This window comes from Lepus europaeus, chromosome 7 (genome assembly GCF_033115175.1).
Source record: "Lepus europaeus isolate LE1 chromosome 7, mLepTim1.pri, whole genome shotgun sequence".
Lineage (NCBI taxonomy): Eukaryota > Metazoa > Chordata > Mammalia > Lagomorpha > Leporidae > Lepus > Lepus europaeus.
In genome coordinates, this window is record NC_084833.1 from 102599845 (window position 1) to 102621434 (window position 21590).

The following is a 21590-nucleotide window of genomic DNA, read 5'->3' on the forward strand; positions in this document are numbered from 1 at the left end:
ATGACAATGACAGCCAGCCAACATCTACTAGGGGCTTACAGGTGCCAGGCACCGTGCCTTAGTGTTTTCTCCATTGCCTCATTTGGTCCTCACAAGACCGATGTGAAGCCCCAGCTTTAGCTCTGAGGCCGTGTCCATCACCTCGGAGGCTGTCCACCCACCTCCCAGCCCACAGGGTATAGACTGTGCACTTGCAAATACTCCCCTTCAAGCTTTGCAAGTCATGGTCTCCAAGGTGCGTGCACAGGAACTCCCAGCAGCCTCGCAGGTCCTCTCATCACACCAAACAAATCTGTTTCCAAGCAGCGACTCCATGTCGTGTTAGTTGTCAGAAACACTTGAATAATGGCACGGGCTTCACATAGGAAATAGTTACCCGACCTGGGCCTTCTGCAGGGGGCGAGCCAAAAAGGGTTTTTGTTTTGGTTTGGTTTTTTGCTGGGGAGACAGGCGTTAAGCGTGACAGGCGATATTTTGAGTGTGGCGCGAATGTTCAGGGTTCTGAATTGTGAGCCTGAAAATGTCAGTGCTGTGGCTGTAATGTAACACCTCAATTATGGTGCAGGGGGTAAGAAAGCCACACTCGGAAACCTGCAAGCTTCTTTAGATCCATGGCCTGAGCCACAATTAAGGTTTCAGAAACACCAAAGGCAAGCCAATGAGTGTCATTTTTAACCAGTTTGAACATTTTACTACTTCCTAACATCAGAAGCACCCGGGCTGGAGAGCCCGCTTCTTGTCCTCAATAAAGTGATTAAGCTGAATGGTGTTGGGGAGTATTATTAGGCTGAGAAGGGCTAAAAATAGACATGCTCTGTTTTCTGAAAGCCACAGCGGGCCTGGCAGCCTTGAGGTGCCACTGAGGGGCCCGAGGAAGATGGAGAGTGGCAGTCCCCTGGGCTCCAGATCTGAGATGGGATAAGAGGGTGCTGTGGCGGGTGAGGATGGTGATGGGGTCTCTTTCCCAGCAGTCAAGAATGGAGAAACAGTGGAAGCCGTGGTGGGGGGAGAGAGACCGAGAGAGAGAGAGAGAATGTGTGTGTGTGTGTGTATCTGTAATGATGAACTTAGAGTAACGGACAAGTCTAGGAGTCCAGGAGGGACACAGCCCCAAGCTAGTCTCATTTCCCTGCTGTTTTAGTGGGTGCATATGGGCAGTAAGGGGGAAGTTGTTGGGCATGTGCAAACCAGGAGTCCACTCTGCAAAGCCCTGGTTCATTGGCGTGCTCAGCGAAGGTGCCATGAAAGGACTTTTTGGTTAATGGAAGGTCAACCAAAAAAAAAAAAAAAAAAAAAAAACCAAACAAACTACCTAGTCTATTTTAGCCTTTGCAGTGCACTGTCATTCAGTGTGAGAATCCATTTTCCTACTTTTCGGTGAACATGATTGATTGTTTTTTATGAAAGAACGTCTTGCTTGCTTAGGTGTCACAAGAGAATGCCCGAGAAGGGAGTCAGACAGTGGGGGGTATGCCTCATCAGGGGTTGGTTCTAAGTCAGTCTTGGAGGTGGGTTGTACCCTTTCCTCTGTAAAGGTCTACATATTTTCCACATCTTTGAATTCATTCTGCTCTAGCTTTTGAGGACAGAGAGGGGCTTAGGAACATGATGTCCATTTGCAGATGGCAAAACAGGCCAAGAAAAGCAGGACCTTAGGTTGCAATGACGTCCACAGCGTAGCCCGGTATGGATCCTTCTGCCGCTGCTCCAGTCCACTGTCTCTGATCGACATTGCTGGACAGGTAATGAGGGTTCTTTCAACGGGCAAAGGGCTGCAAGGAGGCGCTTTGACATGAAGGCAGCCTTGGAACCCAGAGGGAAGAGCTCCTGGTTCCTGGGCATGAACCAGAGCGTGGAGAAGAGCTGAGGACTTGAGTGTGCTGCCTTCTTCTCCCCTTGATATGAACTTCCCATGCTTTACTATACCCGAAGTCCTTGTTCTCTGACACTAGCTATGAGGCCTTGGGCAAGTGAGCTTTCAGAACCTCAGTTTTCACATCTATAAAACGAGGATAATCTTGGAGCTATTGGGAATAGTAAATGGTACATTGCATGTAAGGTGGTTTACACAGTACTTGCTTCATAATGCATGCGCCGTGGATGCTGGTGGTCAGTATTCCTGTGTTGGCTAACAGCTGCAGCAGCAGCATTGTCACTCCTCACAGTGGGGGGCGTCCCCAGCAGGACCCCTTGGATCCCGGGAAGGGAAGGATGGGCAAGGGGTTGTTAGTCCTGGTTACTGTGCTTAGTGCTTCCATGCGCATTTCCTCATTTAAATTTCCCTGCAAATCTTGGCCTCATTTCTGAGCGAGTGGTGCCCCTGGAGCTGTGCAGCTTCAGGCCTGTATCATCATCTGTTTCACAGACGAAGAACCCAAGGCTTAGGGAGGTTGAGTGTCTAATGCTCTTGATGTGACTAGTGGAGAGCTAAGCTAACATCTCAGTTCTATGGGCGTCAAAGCCCAGGCCCTTCCTGCTAAACCTTCTGTGATGGGGACATAGCAGTGAAGCTCCTGTCCAGGCTGAACCCAGCCTGGATATCTGGGAGGGCTGGGGCATTGCTTCCCGGGAGGATCTCCAGAGGAAGAAGAGTGTCCATCTGCAGGGGTCTGTGTTCGCCACCCATGGAGTAGCCACTGGATGCCTGGATGCACACACCTGCCAGCTGGCTTCTTGGGGAGGGCAGCGGCTGTCCTAGTTGTGAGAGCATCTGAAGACTTCGGAAGGGCTTTCTGCCTGGTCGTTTGTTGAAGTGGGATTAACCAGTACACATCCATCACAAAGACAGATGCAGGTGGCATTGGAGAAAGATGGTAGGAGAGAGGAGCACACAGGGCTTGTGGGGAAGGAGAAGGGAAGAGCCCTGGTTTTCATTTCTCCTTTGTCCAGTCAGGACTGTGGTTCTTCCCCAGGGAAGAAGGGTGCGTGTGTGTCTACATATGTGTGCATGCAACCCCATCTCACATGTAGGATGCAGGCCCATGACACAGCACTTTGAGGTCGCTTCAGAAGGACCACGGTACAGCCGAGGCGGGGAGGAGGAGGTCAGAAGCTCAGGTGGTAAACAGAGCTGTGGGCTGCCTTGGTGCTGGCAGGAATGCTTTTTATTCTGAGCCACTCACCTGCGAGTCCCCAGGAGGGGATCAGGGAAGAAGGCGACTTTGGGGTCTAGGAGTCCAGGGGCCATCCCATCAATCGTGGCCGAAAGCCCCAGGCCTTTTCACCTAGCTTCATACACATGCCACCGCTGTGTCGCTGTCTTTCTTAAACAAAACAAGCCCAGGTGTCCCTGCAACTCAGGGGCCAGCCCCTGGCACAGCCTTATAGGCTCTCCGCCTCACTCTGGCTAATGATTCTCCCGAGTCTGGACTCTCTGTTCCATTTCACCCACCTGCTAGAGCAAAGAATTCCCCTGGACGTGGATCCCCCTGGCTGCACCGAGGAATCCAGTCCCAGCTTGGTCCAGCCAGCACCTGCCCCTCCAACACCAAGGGCCACAAGCATTCGAGCTCCCTGTTTGAGCACATCCCCCTTTCTTAGCCACATGCTTCCAGTTTCTTCTCATACAACACCTGTTCATCTGTTCTTCCCCTTGGAGGTGTCTCCATTTAAAACTTGTTGACAGAGAAGAGGTCACGCTGCTTAGGCAGTAAAAACAGGCAGCTGGGACCCTGAGTCCATCTCTCTTTGTTGCTGTGGGCAACAGAACCTTCCTTGCACCGCTGGCCCACCTGCTTCCTCTAGAGGGGGCCCTGCCCCGCTTCCCAAGGGGCAGAATATTCTGCATTCAAGAGTGCTGGAGAGTGGAGGCTCTCCCCTACCCAGCCATTCACTCACTGCCATTAGGCCTTCCCAGGTGGGAGTGTCACCAACTGGAGTTCCTGGGGACTCTAGCCAGGGGCTGGCCTTCTGGAGCTCATCGGCTTGGTGAAGTGAGATTATCCTGTAATCACAAGGGTTGTGACTCGAGCACCTCCTACGTGCCAGGTACTTGCTTCATATAGGTCCTCGTCTGAACTACTGTGTGAGGGTTAAACCCCATTTTAAGGAGGGAAGCGAGGTTACAAAGTTGATGCCAAGACCACCAATTTCACCGATCAGAGGAAGAACCCCAAAGCCATGTCTGGCCACACTAGCTTAGTTGAAAGGGTCTGGCCATTAACCTCACAATCTCTCAGTGGGCGCAGCGTGTCTGGAAGGAAGTCTCCATGTGGACCACCACAACAGGGCTGATGTTCCCACCATAAGATTTTTTGTGTCTTTGTACCAATGGAAGTTGCCAGAAGAAAGAGATTAGAGACGGTGCTCAGGTGAGCCTCCAGCTCAGGTCTCTTAGACTTCAGGAAGACTTGTGTGGCTTTTAGTTGTAATAAATACACCATCCTGCTTGTGTTGTATTTAAAATGATTTACCTTACATCAGTTTGCGCTCCTTGGTTACCTTCTGCGTGGGCAGAGGGAAGAAACAATGCCATGAGAATGTGGCTGTGAACAATGGTGGGAGCCGAGTTGGGGGTGATGCTTGTTGTTTTCTTGATCTTCTTCCAGGAAGAGTGACCCGACCCTGACTTTGCTTGTACATTGTTGGTTTGGGGTGCATGGTGGTTAGTACCTTCTGCCTTTGTCTTCTGCTGTGAGAGGAAGCCTGCTGAATGGAGGCTTGGTCACAGGGCACATCTCTTTCCCTTCTTTTTTGCTTTGTCTGAGCAGGAGTGGTAAGGATATTTTCAATGTTGTGATATATCTATTGCATGCATTTGATGTTTATGTGTGTCTCATACAGTGACGCTGGGGATAAAATAATAGCTGTCATGATGAGATGGTGGTGAGACCGTTACTGTATGCCAGACTTACCTATCAGAGGGGACTTCAAAAGTTCATGGGAACATCTTGTTTGGGTGCAAAAATTTTTTGAAATCCATGGATAGTTTTCCTGTAATATGCAAAGTTTGGAGACCTCTCTGATGCATGGATTTCACCTTGTTAGCACCAAAATAAGTTTCTAATTCTATTTCATTGTTGAGTTGTTTTGAAGTACCCTCTTAGTATTTCATTGAGTCATCACTCACCCAACTTTGTAATGTAAATAACCTGAGCTCCGACAAAACAAACCCAGAAAAGATACTTTGCTGGCCTAGGTGGCCCCTGGAAATGGTGGAACTGGGCTTGCCTCTGAGTTTGTTTGATTGCAGCAGGCACGGCCCCAGCTGCTCTGCTGCGCGCGGGTGTTTGCGAGTACTGGCCGTGTCTGTGGCTCAGCCTGTGGATTACCTGGTGGCACTCAAAGTGGTAAGGAGGGAGCTTTGCAAGCCTCCTTGGCTGAGGAGGTGGACTTGTGTTCTCTTGGTGAGAGTGGGCGCTCAGGACCCCAGTGCAAGCCTGAGCACGATGGAGCCTGCTGTTTATTGGGTAGGCAAGCAGGTGCTTCAGCACTTCCCCTTGGTGTCTTCCAAGGACTTGTCTCCTCCAAAAGGGCTGTGAAGCCAAACACAAGATGTCAGCCGTTGCCCAGGTCACCGGTGAGAGGCTGACTTCCAGAGATCTGAAAACCAGCCACCGTCAACCCCAGGCGTCTCCCCTCTCTCTATTGCTTAGTCCAGGAGGCCTTCCGGGCGGCTGGTTTTCTCGACCGTACCTCTGATTTGGGGCCCTGCCCCCTTTGGGACGTGCTCCCTTCCCGGTGCTGCTGGGCTCCAAGGCCTGCCCCCACGGCATCGTCCACCGCAGCTACAACCTGGGCCGACTGATAGGGCTGGTGGTTTTCCATGCAGCCGGCATGGCCCACCTGCTTCCCCTTTTGCTTCTGAAAGAAACCCCGGTGCTGGGGCTTTCACGCTGTTGATAAAGGAGAAGGAGGTTGCGAGCGAGCAAGCGTGCAAGAGCTGGGGAGCAAGCGTGCCGTGCCTGCAGCTCCTCCCCAGGGCACAGATCCCCTGGAGGGAAAGAACACGCAGTGCTGGCCTTTGGAATGGGCAGCCAGTGTACTGTTCTCCGTCTGATAAGAGGTACTGTAAATAAAACTGTACACTGTGGCCTGCTGTAAAGTGCTCTGCGTCTGTACTCATTGTTCTGACAGCTTGGGCTTTTTTTGGGTCTGCTGTTGGGTACACTCTGTACTTCCTTATGTAAGCAGGCATGCATATCTCATCAGAACAGTCAAGATGTTTATTTTAAAATCTCAAGGAATTAAAAAAAAAAAAAAGGACACACCACTCCACATTGGATGCTGGCAAACGCGGCGTGTTTTTTCAGTGCTTCCTTTCCCCTCTCTGTTTTCCTTATTATCGTAGCACGAGGCGGGGAGAGGCTTGGGAGAGGGAGGGCTTCGGGGGCTTCTGTCTGTCTCTCATTGGCTTCTGCCTGGTATCCTGGGAGAGCCCACTCCTCAGATGCCTTCAGCATCATTGACCCCTTCCTCAATGTGCAGGATCCTCCGACCCTGTTTCTGGTTAGGGCAAGGGGAGAGTCCAGAGGTGGTGGCTGGGGGGGGTGTGTGGTGGGGGTAGCTGAGGCTGGGGTGTGTGTGTGTGTGTGTGTGTGTGTGGTGGAGGTAGCTGAGGCTGGGGGGTGTGTGGGGGGGTAGCTGAGGGGCGCTGTCACCAGCCTCTGCTGCATTTCAGCTCTGTTGTCGCTGGGATCCTGGCATTTAGAGAAAGCTTTCTGTGTGTGTGCTTTCCTGTCTGCTCCCTCCTTTGATTCCTGCACACAAGTCAGGGGTGAGCTTTAGCACAGAGTGAGCGCTGCCCCGGGGCTGGCAGGCTCAGCCCAGCCCAGCCTCCAGTGGATTTATGGTGTCCGTGTTGTCTTGTCACCAAATCATAACCTGCTCTCAACCATCTTCCTTTAGCCCCTGTCTAACCTCCTGGAAGAGTCAGGAAGTTAGGGGGAGGTGAGAACAAACTAGGAGTCAGGAAAACCCCGACTGTCAGCCATCCCTCGAGCATCCTTGAACCCTCATCTGTAGGGCCCTGGGGGACTGGCAGGCACAGGATGTCTGCCTATCTGCGCACCCCCCCCCCCCAAAGTTTATTTCATTTATTTGAAAGGGAGAGCTATCTTCTGTCTGTTGGTTCACTCCCTGAATGACTGCAAAGGCCGGGGCTGGGCTGATTGGAGCCAGGAGCTTCTTCCAGGTCGCCCACATGGGTGCAAGGGCCCAAGCACTTGGGCCATCTTCCACTGCTTCCCAGGTTACATTAGCAGGGAGCCAGATTGGAAATGGAGCAGCCGGGACTTGAACCGGTGCCTGTATGGGATGCTGACACTGTAGCCGGAGGCTTGCCATTCCACACCACAGCACCGGCTCCTCTGCCTGTCTCTTTAACAGCTGGGAACACGACTCTCAGATGAGCTCAGTGCCTGGGATAGGGATGAAGGAGTCTCCCAGCAGATCACGGCCCGCCAGTCCGGGGTGCTCTCTAGCCTTGCGGGGTCTGCCTGGGGACAGGAAGGCCACTGGATGTGTGGCCGGGTGGAGCTGTTTGCTTGCTGCCATGGTGAGTGTGTGGCCGGCCAGGCTGGAGGTCCTGCTGTAGAGGCAGAGACAGCCCCCTTCCTAACCTTGGCTTTCTTCTCCCTGAGACTGGCCTGAGCTCCAGCCAGAGGCTGTGTCCTTGAATGTTTCAAAGAGAGGCAGTAGAGAGCCCAGAGTTTGTAGCACAAGGACTCTGCCACCCCCTAGGGGACAGCTTGGCAGTGCCCTCCATGGTCATCACCCCCTTCCCAGGCCACTTCAGCACAAAGAACCTGGCTGGGTTCTGCTTAACAAGTGTTCAGTGGGCTTGAGATGCACATTGGGCCAGGCGCCAGGGGTGTGGCAGAGCCAGGGCCGCTGCTCACCTGCTGTTTTGGCGCTACAGTCGGCTGGAGAAGACGGACAGAGCCAGGAACACTGGGTGGTTGATGGGCTACTGGGGCTCGTGGTGGGGGCGGCTGGGGGGAATTCAGAAGACAGGTTGGTGAATAGCCACTGATACGGATATACTGGGCTGATGACAGATGTTTCTGCTCCACTCCACAAAACAATCACTCACCTCAAATTAGAGGGACAAGGGTGTGTGCATGTGTGGTGTGGTGAAATATGTCTTTACAGATGTGAGACTCACTTTGTACAAGATAAATGACTCCCACATAACTGTCCATTGAATTTCAGCAAAATCAATCCTACTCTAATTGCACGGAGGGAGTTCTTTCTTGAAAGAGTTGTGACTGGTGGTGATGGTAACCACTACTTTACAGGTTCTGCACACGTGCTGGCCACGTGCAGGGCCCAGCACTTTACCTACCTTGTGTCAAGCCTCTGAGGAATGTCCTCTTGCTGTTTCCATTTTGCAGACAGACTCATAGAAGTTAGGTGACTCTCCGAGGGTCCTGGCTGGTGTCTCACTCACTGGGATTTGACCTCCGCTCTGTTGGATTCGAACCCAGGGCTCTTAACCTTGTACCACTGCCTCCGGAGGCACACGTAGCATCAGTGATATGAGTCTCATGTCTGCAGAGTACTTTGTGATTAGCAAGGAGTTTGGTATTCATTAACATCCCTGCCTCCTGTGGTCCTCAGAGCAGCCTCTGTGAGGCAGACAGATAGGCTCAAGCCCATTTTACAGATTGGAAACAGGCTCATTGAGGCGTGATGACCGATGTGATGTCCACATCAGTGAGCAGCTGAGTCAATTCTGAAACACTGTTCTCCCTGGCTTGGCTCTGGCTTGGCTCTGGCTTGGCTCTGGATTGGCTGTTCTCTTCCTGGGTTCACTGGGATCTGTGATTCCTAGAGATGATGGCATGAGGCTAGCTCACTTTATCTTCCAGCTGTGCTCCTACTGCTATTTAATTTCTCTCCCTAGGGGCTGGCATTGTGGTATAGCAGGTAGTTGTTGCCTGTGATGCCAGATTCCCATATGGGCAGCGGTTCAAGTCCTGTCTGCTAATGCCCTGGGAAGGCAGTAGAAGATGGCCCAAGTCCTTGGGCCCCTGCCACCTGAGTGGGAAACCTACAAGAAGCTCCTGGCTCTGGGCTGGCTAAGCCCCGGCTGTTGTAGCCACTTGAGGAGTGAACCAGTGGATGGAAGATCTCCCCCCACCGCAGCTCTGCCTTTCAAATAATAAATCTTAATAAAAAAATGTGTTTCCCTGCTGTCGATCCCTTGCCCTGCCACTGTCTCCCGCTGGCCCCTCCCCGACTCCGTCCATCCTGCTGGCCTCCTTGTTCTGCTTTGCCTGGAGTGGACATCCTCAGAGAGCTTCTTGCTGCCTTCACTTCTCCATTCTGACGTCAGCTCTGTGGAGAGGTCTTCCCCAGCCGCTCATGTGAAATGGTAGCCTATGCCATCCTCTGTCCCTCTTCCTTTCTCTCTTGATCACTTATCACTACCAGGCCTACCTTCTATTTGCTTGCTTTAAAAAAAAAAAAAAAAAAAAAAAAAAAAAAAAGCCAGCCATCTGCTCTGGACTGCAAGCTCCATGAGGGCAGAATTCCATCGCTTTGGTTTGCTTTCTGTGATCTCCCTTTTGTGCTCAGTGCACCTCCCAGCACCAGCCCCTATGGGCAGGAAGGGTGCGAGGGGGTCCTGGCCATCTCAGAGTTGCATCCCCAGAGTTCTCCCCTCTCCAGGATGAGCCCCAGGAAATGCTGTGGAGTAAACGCCCCTCCTAGGTCGGCGTGCACCTGTCGTGCTCAGCTGGCATGACCTCCTCCCCTCCCCTGCCACCCCGCCATTGATGCTTTATAAATGTATGAGCGGCTGCATGATGTCACCGTAATGCATTTTGGGAATAGCCATGTGGTTTATACACACTCGAGTTGCTTTGAATGCAAACCTGACATCATCCTGAAGGCAGCAGCGAACAACATATGCACAGTAAACAGGCAGAGACTGTCTTATTGATTAACAGATGAGGCCTCTATTATCGATCAAAGCTTGGCGAGGAAATTTATCACTTTTAATTTCAGGGCTGCCAAATATTTCTGCCTCTGAGCCAGCCATTACGGAGACAATTTAAAGGCACCAGCCTGCTTGGGAGAGAGAATTCCGTCTGGTTCTCTCTGCTAGGCTCCTGTAGCTGTAGAAGTCCCTGTCTTTGCTGCTTGGCTCACCCTGGAGAGCTGGCGTGGGGGCGGGGGGAGGTCATAGTCTCCGTGGATGGGGGCAGGAGGAGTATCGGGGCTGGCAGTGGGAGCAGCTGTAGTCTCTCTGTGTGATGAGGACAGGGCACTTTCACACACTCAACCTGATTCCATGACTTCAGCACGTGTGGGTGGAGTGGGACGGGCTTTGAAGGGGACCAGATGTGGTCAGGCGTGGGCCCAGCCAGCACCCTGGACTACACCGTGTGCGCATCTTCATCTGAACTTGTCTGCTGGCGCACATCCGGCCCTTTATTTCCTACCCACCCTCCTTCCTCTCTCTCTGCCTCGCAGTCATTAAAGAGAGAAGCTGCTGCAGGGGCATGGGTGGCAGTTTTCCGAGAAGCCCTCCACCTCGCCGCCCTTTGAAGCCCTCATATCGTCAGGCATCTTGCTGGGTCGCAGGGCTGCGGCCCAAGGCTGAGCCCATGGGCGCCCGTCCCTTCCCAGCCTACGCTCCCCTCCTTGCCCCCCACCCCTTCTATAGGGAGCCGTGAGAATGGCCAAGCGAAGAAAGAAATACAATGAAAATCAGATCCCTTGCAGATCCACGGAAAATCATTGGTACCTAATGATTTGGGACTGGGGGGGGGGGGTCGTTTCTAATTGGAGGGAAGCGCAGCTGCCTCCAGCCCCTGCTTCCCTACCCTGACCCGCTCTGCACTTGGAGATGAACGTGCTCCCAATAGCTACCTCTGCAAATGCAGTGTGGCTGGCTCAACGTCATCCACGGTAGGAATTGTCTTGGCTCCTTCTTCAAAGCTCTGTGAGCCACGCACCAGGTGCTTGGCCAAGGGTGGCCTGCAGCTTGGAGGGACACCCAGAGGTCATCACGGGATTCTCCCTGCCACCAGGTGAAATCCAATGCTAGCCACCTAAGACGAATGACAATATTTATTTTTAATGCTCTTCAGGAAGAGCAATTTCGTGTCTTCCTCGGGGTACTTGATCACTCATTTATTCACTCAGACAACTCTTATTTGTTGAGCTCTTATTTAGAAACATCCTGCTCGTCATTAGGAATTGGGCATTGATGCGATGGACACAGTCCGCGTCCTCGTAGGACCTCACGTTCCAGACCTGCGGGAGGATTCTCATGCTCTCCACTGGCCGGATCGCCTGCTCCATCGCTGTTTAAGTCTGTGCTTATTGGCCGGTGCCGTGGCTTAACAGGCTAATCCTCCGCCTTGCGGCGCCGGCAAACCGGGTTCTAGTCCCGGTTGGGGCACCGGATTCTGTCCTGGTTGCCCCTCTTCCAGGCCAGCTCTCTGCTATGGCCCGGGAGTGCAGTGGAGGATGGCCCAAGTGCTTGGGCCCTGCACCCACATGGGAGACCAGGAGAGGCACCTGGCTCCTGGCTTCGGGTCAGCGAGATGCACCGGCCGCAGTGGCCATTGGAGGGTGAACCAATGGCAAAAGGGAAGATCTTTCTCTCTGTCTCTCTCTCACTATCCACTCTGCCTGTCAAAAAAAAAAAAAAAAAAAAAAGTCTGTGCTTATACAGTGCGCCTCGTGAGTTATATTCCTTAAGTGTCTGCTAATATTCCAAGACACAGGTTTTCAGACTTGTAAGTAGTGGAACCATTTTTCCAAATCCAATTTTGTACAAAGCCCTGATGTATAAAATGGTAAATTGGGTTTCCTTTTCTTTCCTGTTTGAGCCAAGAAGAGGGAGCAGGGCCTCTACCCTTTGCTGCATGCATCTTTGCACATGTAAGGGGTCTGGAGGGCAGAGGGAACCAGAGTGAGGGCTCTGAAGCCAGGCTGCCTGGGTTTGAGCCCAGCTCCACTGCTACCCTCTGTGTGACACTGGGCAGAGTCCTTAACCTCTCTGGTTTGAGTGTAGCCATGTGCTAAGTGGGTGTAGCAGTGGAGTGTACTTTCAGTGGTTGTTGTTAGGTTATGGTACACGTTAAGCACGTAGCATCGTGCCTGGTTTATGGTAAAGCCTGGGGAAATCTGCAGTGGTTTGAAAACTACTAAGGACTGCTTCTTGGTGTAAGAAGTAGTTCTGGCTCTTTGGAGGCTCTGATACAGAAAACACACAGGCACAGTAAAAAATGGGGAGGGGGGTGGTGCTGAGACAGGTTGAAAGGAACAGGTACAGTGCAGATGGGAAAGGGTGGAGCAGTGAGAGTCTGGGGAGCAGTGTCCACACACTCTGGCCCTAGAAACTGCATGGATTTGGAATAGGTGGAAGAGCGGGGAGATTCCTGCAGGGTCGAGCCCCATTCGGAGAGGGCGAGGGGGGATGGCCCATCTGTGGAGCTCGACGGCTCCCTGACGCGGGTTGTAGGAGGTCTTGTAGCCAGGTAGAGACTTCATACTCGGTGTGAGCCATTGCATCTTCTTGAATGAGGACGTGTGAAAATTTGCCCTCAAGGAGCCCGCAGTTGGTGGGTGCATCCCAGGGTGGCTGGTGGTGTGGAAACCCCTAGAGTCTTAGCGTGCTGCAGGCAAGACATAACACCGCAAAGGCCTGGGTGGGGCGGCCATTCTCCAAATGCAGTAGAAGAGCTCCCTCGAGAAGACACTGGGAGGAAAAACACTAAGGCTTGTGACAGGTGACCCTGGGATTAGATGCCGTGTTAGAGCCTTGAAGACTATTAGCCAGTGGTAGAAAGCACTGTTTGGTCTTGCCCTGGTGGTGCTGTCACGTTGAGCCTTGCAGATTGTGGTTCTAAGAAGTTTTATTACATGGAGGTGCACCGAGTTGGTTTTGTTTATCCACAGGGTGTGTTTGGTAACAGATTCCCAGTGTGTCAGACAGACAGCTGTGCACAAGGTGACACAGTCCCTGAGTAAGGTTGCAGAGAGGGTCGGGCCCACAGGTGTTTAGAGTAGAGCATGGCCAGGGCTGTGATCTGGGCCATACAGGGTGCAATGGGACATCAGGAAGGGTCGCCTCACCCAGGCGTGGCGGGCACAGGTCTTACAGCTGATGCCTCAGCAGTGAGCAGAAGCTCCGGCCAGGGGCAGAGGGGAGAGTGTCAGAGGCAGAGGATGGGTGGGAGGTGCAGAGGCCTAGTGACAAGGAAAGGGGAGAAGAAGTAGGAACAGCAGTGGGGTGTGAAAGACAGGAGTGCTGAGCTGAGCACACAGAGAGGCGGTGAAGTGAGGCAGGGGCTGGGCTTGAACTCAAGGCACTCAAGGTTTAAAGGGTCAGGTGTGTGTGTGTGTGGGGCAGTTGGGGAATTGATGGATCTGCCACGTCAGAAGTTCTGGGGACATCCAAGCAGAGGTGTATTAGCAATTCCCGCCTCCCCCAAAGGCATGATGTAGGCAGCAGGGCGCCAGTTCCCCGTCATGGGGGCATTTACTCCTTTCTGTCCTTACCTGGAGCTGGCCCTTCAGAATCCCCCTTCTTCCTGGGGTGTCCTACCTTCCCTGTCCATCTTGGGTGTTCTGATTGTGTCCCTTCTCTCTGGGTGACCCCTGGACAAGGGCAGAGAGTAAATTAGGTGGGTGGTTACTTCTTGGATGGGGGCCTGGGCCAGCTGCCGGGGCCACACATCACTCCCCACTGTGGGTTTTCACAATTGACCAGCCCTCTTTCCTATCCACGTGTGTGATGGTGGCCAGGACCCGCCTCGTGCTACTGGAGTATCGCCCTCATGCTAATGGCCTCTCCTTCCTTTCAGCGGGTGCCAAAGCCTTTGTCTGCGATCAGTGCGGAGCCCAGTTTTCCAAGGAGGATGCCCTGGAGACGCACAGGCAGACCCACACCGGTGAGTTCCCTTTGCTTCCCGTTCTGCAGGTTTCCTACAGGCTGAGAGCACATGGGTACGAAGTATCTCAGGGGCAGTCTCCTTGTAGAAAACGGGGTAGCCAGTCATTTTCTGGAGGAGCTGTGAGTGGGGCTGGGTTTCTGCCAGTAGCAGCTACTCTCGTGTGCAAGGCTGGCGGGGCAGGGATTGGCAAGTATGGACCTTGCTCTGTAAGAAGAGCTCCTGGGATCTAGGCTGAGACCGGGGTCTGTAACAGACCCCCGAACTCTCTTCTTCATGGAGGCACCTAGTATGCCTTTGTTGAGGCCTTAGCCCATCTGTGAAGTGAGCTAAACCTTGGGGAACAGTTAAGGAACCTCTCATTATTCATCGGATAAAAAATTCTGAAACTCTCGTGTGGCCACAGTGGGCTGGTTTTCCCTCTGCAAGATTTGAGCCATTGTCTGCAGGAAATCAGTACGTACACAAGCATGTTTTCTAAGCACGTTTGCTAATGATGATGGAGCTCGATTGGATGCACCAGCATTGATTTCACAGCATCAGCATCTTCGCATCGTTGTAACTGGTGCCATCATCGTGCCAGCTCCCACTTGCCGAGTGCCCAGGGTGTGCCAGCCACTGTCCTCAGTACTGTGCGTGATCCCGCTTGGTCAGTTCCTTCAGTCACTGTTTCCCCGTCATAGACAAGGAGACTGGAGCTCAAAGGAGGGAAAGCCACAGTCTGCAGTAGGGATGGGTGGGGTGGAGCCTCATAGTTCAGGGCTTAGACAGCCTGGGTTTAATTTCGACTACCACTTCCTGTTTGTGGAACCATGCATAAATTACTTAAACTCTTTTGAGTTTCTTAGTAAAAATGGAATAATAATAGTGTCTACCTCATAGCATAGGGTTGTTGTGGAGATGAAATATTTTATTTGAGGCACTTTAAAAAATGCTTGGCTTACAGTTAGCACTCAGCAAAAAGTAGTAGCTGTGTTTAATAAATATTTATTGAGTTCCTACCTGGTGCCCAGCACTCGGCGGGCATTGAAGATAGGGCAGTATATGAGACCGGCAACATTCCTGGCCCTCATGGAACTGAAAGTTGAGAGCCAGCGTCAGCCAATAACTATGCTGTAACATCAGGCTATAATAAGTGCTACTAGGAAGAACAATGCAGGATAAGAGGTAGAGGATGAGAGAGAGAACAGAGGTGTTTTGGAAAGATGGTCAGGGAAGAAGGCCTGTCTGAGAAGGTGATTTTCTGAGCAGGGCCCTAAAGTGAGGCAGTGAGAAAGGATAAGCAAAGGGAACAGGTGGCTTGTAGCAGCTCCGAGGCTGGGCTGAACCGGACAGCATGAAGGGCAGTGTGGTCAGAGATCAGGCAGTGAGTGCGAGTGGTGGGAGAGGAGGGCAGATGGTGGAGCCCCTCTGAAAACAGGTCCTTAAAGTGTTGAGCATAGAATTACCATATGATAGAGCAGTTCCTCTTAGGTGTATGTATGCCTCAGAGATAGGAAGACATATGTCCTCACAAAAACTTGGTCATGACTGTTCATAGTAGTTTTATTCATAATAGCTGAAAATAGGAACAACCCAATGTCTATCAACTGATAAATGGATTAAGCAAATGTGGCGTGTCCATATAGTGGAATAGGATTTGACCATTGAGAGGAGTGGACACTATCTCATGCTACAGTAGGGATGGGTGAGCACGCACCTGCCCAGTGAGAGAAGCCAAGCAGGAAAGATCACACACTTTATGATCCCATCCAAGTAAAACATCCTCAGTAGGCAAACCCAGAGAGATGCAAAGTAAATTAGTAGATGCCAGAGGCTAGAGGAGTAGAGGGGTGGATGGGGAGCGACTGATGATGGAGACAAAATTTCTTTTTGGAGTGATGAAGATACTTAACAATTGATTGTAGTAATGGTGGCACAACTCCAAATATACTATAATCCACTAAACTGTAACTTTTTTTTTTTTTTAATTTTTGACAGGCAGAGTGGACAGTGAGAGAGAGACAGAGAGAAAGGTCTTCCTTTTGCCGTTGGTTCACCCTCCAATGGCCGCCGCGGTAGGCGCGCTGCGGCCGGCGCACCACGCTGATCTGACGGCAAGAACCAGGTGCTTCTCCTGGTCTCCCATGGGGTGCAGGGCCCAAGCACTTGGGCCATCCTCCACTGCACTCCCTGGCCACAGCAGAGAGCTGGCTGGAAGAGGGGCAACCGGGACAGGATTGGTGCCCCGACCTGGACTAGAACCTGGTGTGCCGGCGCCGCAAGGCGGAGGATTAGCCTAGTGAGCCGCGGCGCCGGCCCCACTAAACTGTAACTTTAAAAGCATATGTTACATATTGAATGGTGTGTGTAGTATCTGTCAGTTAGGTGCGTGGGTGTATTTGTCTATAAATGAGCTTTGCCATGTGCCGTGTCACTGGCATCACATGTACCACTTCATACAGACATAGCTTTGCTGAGATATAATATACATGCATAGTGGTTTATCTATGTACACACACATTTATAGAGAAGCATGACAAAAAAGCCTGCTAGAGGGTTTTGAGTGGGAGAAACATGATTTGTGTGTATCAAAGATTACTGTGGCTCCTGTGTTAAGCACTGACCCCAGGGACTGTCTGAACTCCAATGGTAGCTTAAAGCAGCAAAGTGCCCTTAGCTCTGACAGTCCAGCGGGCTGACTGGGCTCTGCAGGACGGTTTTCACTTGAAGTCTGTCTTCTGGGTTGCAGTCACATGGTGGCTGAGGTTGCCATCGTCTGGAGGCTCAACTGGCTGGGTGCACAATGGCTTCTTCACTCCTCTGTCTGACCTTATGATGTTCAGGACTGAAGCTCTGATTGTCATGAAAGCCAGGGGCGCACCAGGTCTCCCAGGGTGCCAGCCACTTTCTTACTGTGAGACCACTTGTACCTGAGAATCCCACTCTGAAATTCTCACTTGGGGAGTTGGGGAGACTGAGCTGTGAGCCAGCTTTGCCAGGAAGCTTCATGCCATCCATCCGGATTAAACTGTGGAAGCGTGGAGCAAGCCGCTCTCTCATCCAGGAGCAGGGGAAAAACCGAGCCTCCAAGTGGTGAGTACCTGGGCAGGTTACAACTACGTGGACTCCAGACCCGTACTGAGCACCACTTATGGACCCAGCACATGCTGGGAATAAGGTGGTGACCACTGCAGGCGTATTCTCTGTTCTTGAAAAAAGTGAGCAACCTGAGGCTGGTGCAAGAACTCATCTTTGACCCAGAGTCCTTGTGGTTTGGGGCTTCCATGCTGCACAAGGGAGAGTCCACCAGAGGGAGGTCAGCTGCCTGGCACACCTGTGTGGATAGAGGGAAAACGTGGCTGACTTTCAATACTGCACACGTGTCTTGCCCAATAAAGGTTGAGTAAACTGAGCTCTTAAAGGGGGGAGGAGTGGGATTAGGAGCAAGAGAGCAAGGAGTAGGCTTTGACACTGCTTCCCCTTCAGTCCAAGCATGAACCAGGGCAAGCTCCCCCAGCGCTGGGGAGCATTAGCCACTGCCTAGTGTGGGGCAGGCATTGTGCTGGGTACTAAGGGCAGAGCCTATAGCAGCTTTGCCCCCTGTATAGGGTTGAAAAAGAGGCGACACCCAGGATCCCTCCTCACACAGGGGAGAGCTCCTCTGTCACTCTCTGCACTGCTTCCTGTGGCCCCAGGTGGAAGGAAACCTATTTGCCATCCCTGTTCCAGGAAAAGGGGACCCAGGAGGAAGAGAGAGGCTGGACTACAGAGAATGCAAAGCAGCACTTGTGCTCATGGAGTGGGAAAAACCAAGTGGGTTGTGGGATGTCATTGGAGAGCTGATAGGGTTGGGAGAGAGCACTACAAAGAGTAAAAATCATGCTAATATCACTCGGTATTTTTGATGTTAAGCATTTATTTATTTTCTTTCTTTTTAAAAAGATTTATTTATTTATTTGAAAGGCAGAGTTACAGAGAGAGGGGGAGAGAGAGAGATGTCTTCCATCTGCTGGTTCACTCCCCAAATCCCCAAAGACCACAATGACTGGCTTGGTCAGCCTGAAGCCAGAAGCCAGGAGCTTCATCCTGGTCTCCCACGTGGATGTAGGGGTCCAAGCACCTGTGCCATCGTCTACTGTTAAGCAATTATTTATAGGATATTTAAGATAAGCGCTTAATAAGATAGATGAACACTTTCTTTATTATACCCATTTATAGATGGGAAAATGGAAGCCTAGAAGCTACCTACTACTAAATAGAGAGCTGGAACTTGACACAAGTTCAACTTTGGTGCCCTTCCTGCTACTCCATAGCTCCCTGCACCATGTCTAGCTGTTGGGCTAAGCAGTTAAGGGAGTCATTTAGCCCACCGGTCTGACCTGGGCAGTGCTCTTACGGAGCTCCACAACTGATTTAATAAAGAAGTTCTGACACCTTGATTGCTGTGTCCTCCTCTCAATGTTGGATACGGTTTCCCTGAATCAAACTGACTCTGAATCCCATGCCTAAGATTTAATAGAGCTGACCTGCAGCATTGTGTGGAATGGTGGTATGGTGTCCCACAGGCATTCTTGATACTGAAAATGAGTGTGGAAGAAAGTATTACCGATTCCAGTGTCATGAGCAAATGCCATCATTATATCTCGCCCTTTGACCTCACTCAGCCTCACTTTCCTTTCGTGTGTGTGTGTGTTGCATACCTGCGGGATTTCTGTCCTGGTGCATGTGTGAGTCCTCCTTGCTTGCTGCCCCCCACCCTCCAAGACCTTGATGGGCTCAAGCTGGTGCTTGGGAAGGCCACACTCACGATCGGGCTGGGCTCAGACTTTGTTGTCACATTTCCATTTTCTGTTTTGGTACAGCAAAGACTTTGAGGAGATAAACAGAGATCATTTTACACCTTTTATATTATGACAAATACATATTGCAAAAACACGGCTGCTTCCAAAATGTTTGGGTTGCAGAGCGGTGAGGAATGAGCAGCGAGACGGCTGCCGAGGTGCCGGTGCCTCATTTACACGTCAGGATTGTTTTTACACTGTTCAGTAAAATAAAAGTGAGAAAGCACACATACACGCACGTGCACGCTCCCAGGCGCGCCGAGTGTACCTCCTGGCTTCTATATCGGGAAGCTCTTAAATTAGTAAGTAGTTCTTTCAGTCCAGATAAACTGATAAATACCATTAATGGCTTAATTTATACCCTGGGTTTGAAATTTGACACACGGACGCTGTCCTGGCTCAGGAAACACAAGTGGTTTTGTGCCAGGGGTTCTAATGACCGATCAGTAATATAAATTGCTGCATCACTGAACAGAAATAGCTTCTCCATGTCATTTGATCTGGAAACTTCTCTGGCCAGGCAGCAGTTAATAAATTTAAAAATAATTACCCTCTTTATTCAAAGTCAAACTAATTAGGAGTGGGTTTTACAAATCATAATGTTGTTCAGGCCACTGTACATCCCCATTTGGGACTTGAACAGGCCTGGGGGCAACAGGCAGGGTAGGGTGGTGTTAATTAGAGGGCAGGGCAGATGCCTTGACTGCGGGCTGGGATCATCTTCAGCTGGTCCTGGGGATAAGAGCACTCAGAGCAGCCACCTACCTGTGAGCTGCACTTGGGGCCAGGCCATAGAGACTGACGGGCAGGAAGCAGGAGAGGTAGGTGGGAAATGATTGCTTGGGGAAAACGGAGCTGTCTGCAGGCAGGGGAGTGGGGTAGTTCAGGTTTGTCATGCAGTCTGCCAAGAAGAAGGGCCTCAAGGAGCCTGAAGTCAGAGTGTAAAGTTCAGGGTATTCATGCACGGTGAACCAGAACTTGGAATCTGGTATCAAGCTGTCTAGTTTAAAATTCCAGCCTCACCACTTACAAGTTTTATGATCTTGGGCAAATTGCTCTACTTCCGTAAGCCTTGGTGTCCTGCTTGGAATGTCAGTACAGTAATGGCATCTATCAGAGAAGGGGTGTGGTGAGGATTTATTTTGAGTCCATGTCAAGCACTCGGCATATAGGCCTGGCATGGAGCAGGTGCTCGGGAAAGGGTGGTGACCACTGTCACTGCCTCATTGTGGTCTTCATCAGAGGTTTGGAGAACAGTGGTTCCCCCTGGGGTGGGCGGGAAGGGGAGGACCCTGTCCATGGTGAGGGTAATGGAAGAACATAAACCACATGCAGCTGCCTTTTCAAGGTGAAGGTGGGGCCCTCAACCATGTGTCTGGCCAGTAGGACATTGCCAGTGTACCCACTGAGCTCATAACCACTGGGGCCCTCCAAGCGCAGTTGAGGGAAGTGAGAGCAGGGTGAAGTTCCCTGCTTTGAACAGTCTCATGGAACCACTGTCATAGACCACAAGGCCCTGGGGCTGGGAATGCCCAAAGCTGCCCAGGGGAGCCACCCCCTGCTAATAGCTTCATAGGTGAAGTGGCCCCAGAGGCCAGACAGGCTGCTGAACTGGGGTCAGGAGTAGGCAGGTGCACCAGCCTCTAGGAGCACCAGCTGCAGGCCTTGACACATCTCAGAGTAGACCTTAGTGGTGCCTGCTCTTGAGGGCTGAGAAACGTTGGGTTTCCTGGGAGGGTGCTGGCCCCTGTTTGCTATTGCCAGGAACCTCAGTATTGTAGACCCCCTGCCTTTTTCAAAGAAGGGCCTTCTATCTCATCTCACCTTTTCTTCCTCAAGGAAAAGAGGCAGGCGAAAGATGGCCAAGGTCATCCCTGGTTTTAGAAGCTCGAGGACAGCTGCCTCAGGCCCAGGGTACTAGGTGGAACTAGAGTCGCTGTCTCCCCCAGGCCCTAACCTGCTATGGCACGGCAGGTAGGCAGGTTGATGACTCCAGTTTGCAGTCCAAGAGAGTAGCCCATGGAGCTGGTTTGTCCCACCATTCCTTCCTTCCTTCCCAAGTTTTTACATACCTGCAATGTGCCAAGAAATTTGTGGACCCAATATATAATGGTACACAAAACCTAGTCCCTGTCTTCTAGAAGGTTACAGCGCTATGAAGGAAGTGAGTAAGTAGGTTGAACTTGCTTTGGGGACAGAGTGCTTTCCCGTTGGGATTTTAAGTCTTCAGAAAAGCCCTAAAACACAGACATGTCCCCCTGGTCTTTGCTGGAGAAAACTGAGACCCAGAAAGGTTAAGGCAGATCAGTCCAGGGCAGAGCTAGAGCATCTGCCTGTGGGAATGCTGTCTCCTCTCCCCACCAGATCTCCTGTGCAGGGCCGGGGACAACCGCCCAGACTGAGAAATGGGAGTCGGTTGATGCCCGCAAGTTCTGACGTTCGGCCCAAGGTACTTTCCACTCAGACCATAAAATGAGGGCTTTCTGTCACTGGCCTAGAAAAAGTTGACTTAGTTTCCCCATTCGTGTGTCACAGCTGAAGTCACTGGAGCAGATGGAGATATTTCAGGTACTGGTTCCCACCCACTCCATGTTGCCTACAAGAGGGTCTTGAGTCCAGAGGCAGCCAGCGCACCTGCTGTCTTCCCTTCCAGCAACAAGTGGGCACTGGAGACTGCCTTGCCAGAAGGGTTCTTTCCCTTTCAGTGTGAAGGAGGCTAGGGGGCGTGCATGCGTGCACTGCAGCTGTGGGATCATCCCCGTGGAGGTTCAGAACTGCATCTCGTCTCCAACCTTGATCTTGCTGCCTGCTCAGACTGGCCTCTCCCTCACTCCCGGAGTTTGTGATGCTTAGAGGAGAAGCCTCAGGGACTGTCTGTGGCTCTGAACTTCAGGGTAGAAAGTGGAGTCCTTGT

At 51.7% G+C, this 21590-nt stretch overlaps 1 protein-coding gene across 3 annotated transcripts in view; it reads left to right on the plus strand.

Annotated features, from left to right (window-relative positions):
- Positions 1–21590, plus strand: part of ZBTB16 (zinc finger and BTB domain containing 16) — a 189171-nt gene that overhangs the window by 113524 nt on the left and 54057 nt on the right. For all 3 annotated transcript variants that reach the window (XM_062197041.1, XM_062197040.1, XM_062197042.1), the window contains one exon: positions 13767–13853. In XM_062197041.1, coding sequence (XP_062053025.1) covers positions 13767–13853 — 87 coding nt within the window. The remainder of the gene's footprint in view (positions 1–13766; positions 13854–21590) is intronic.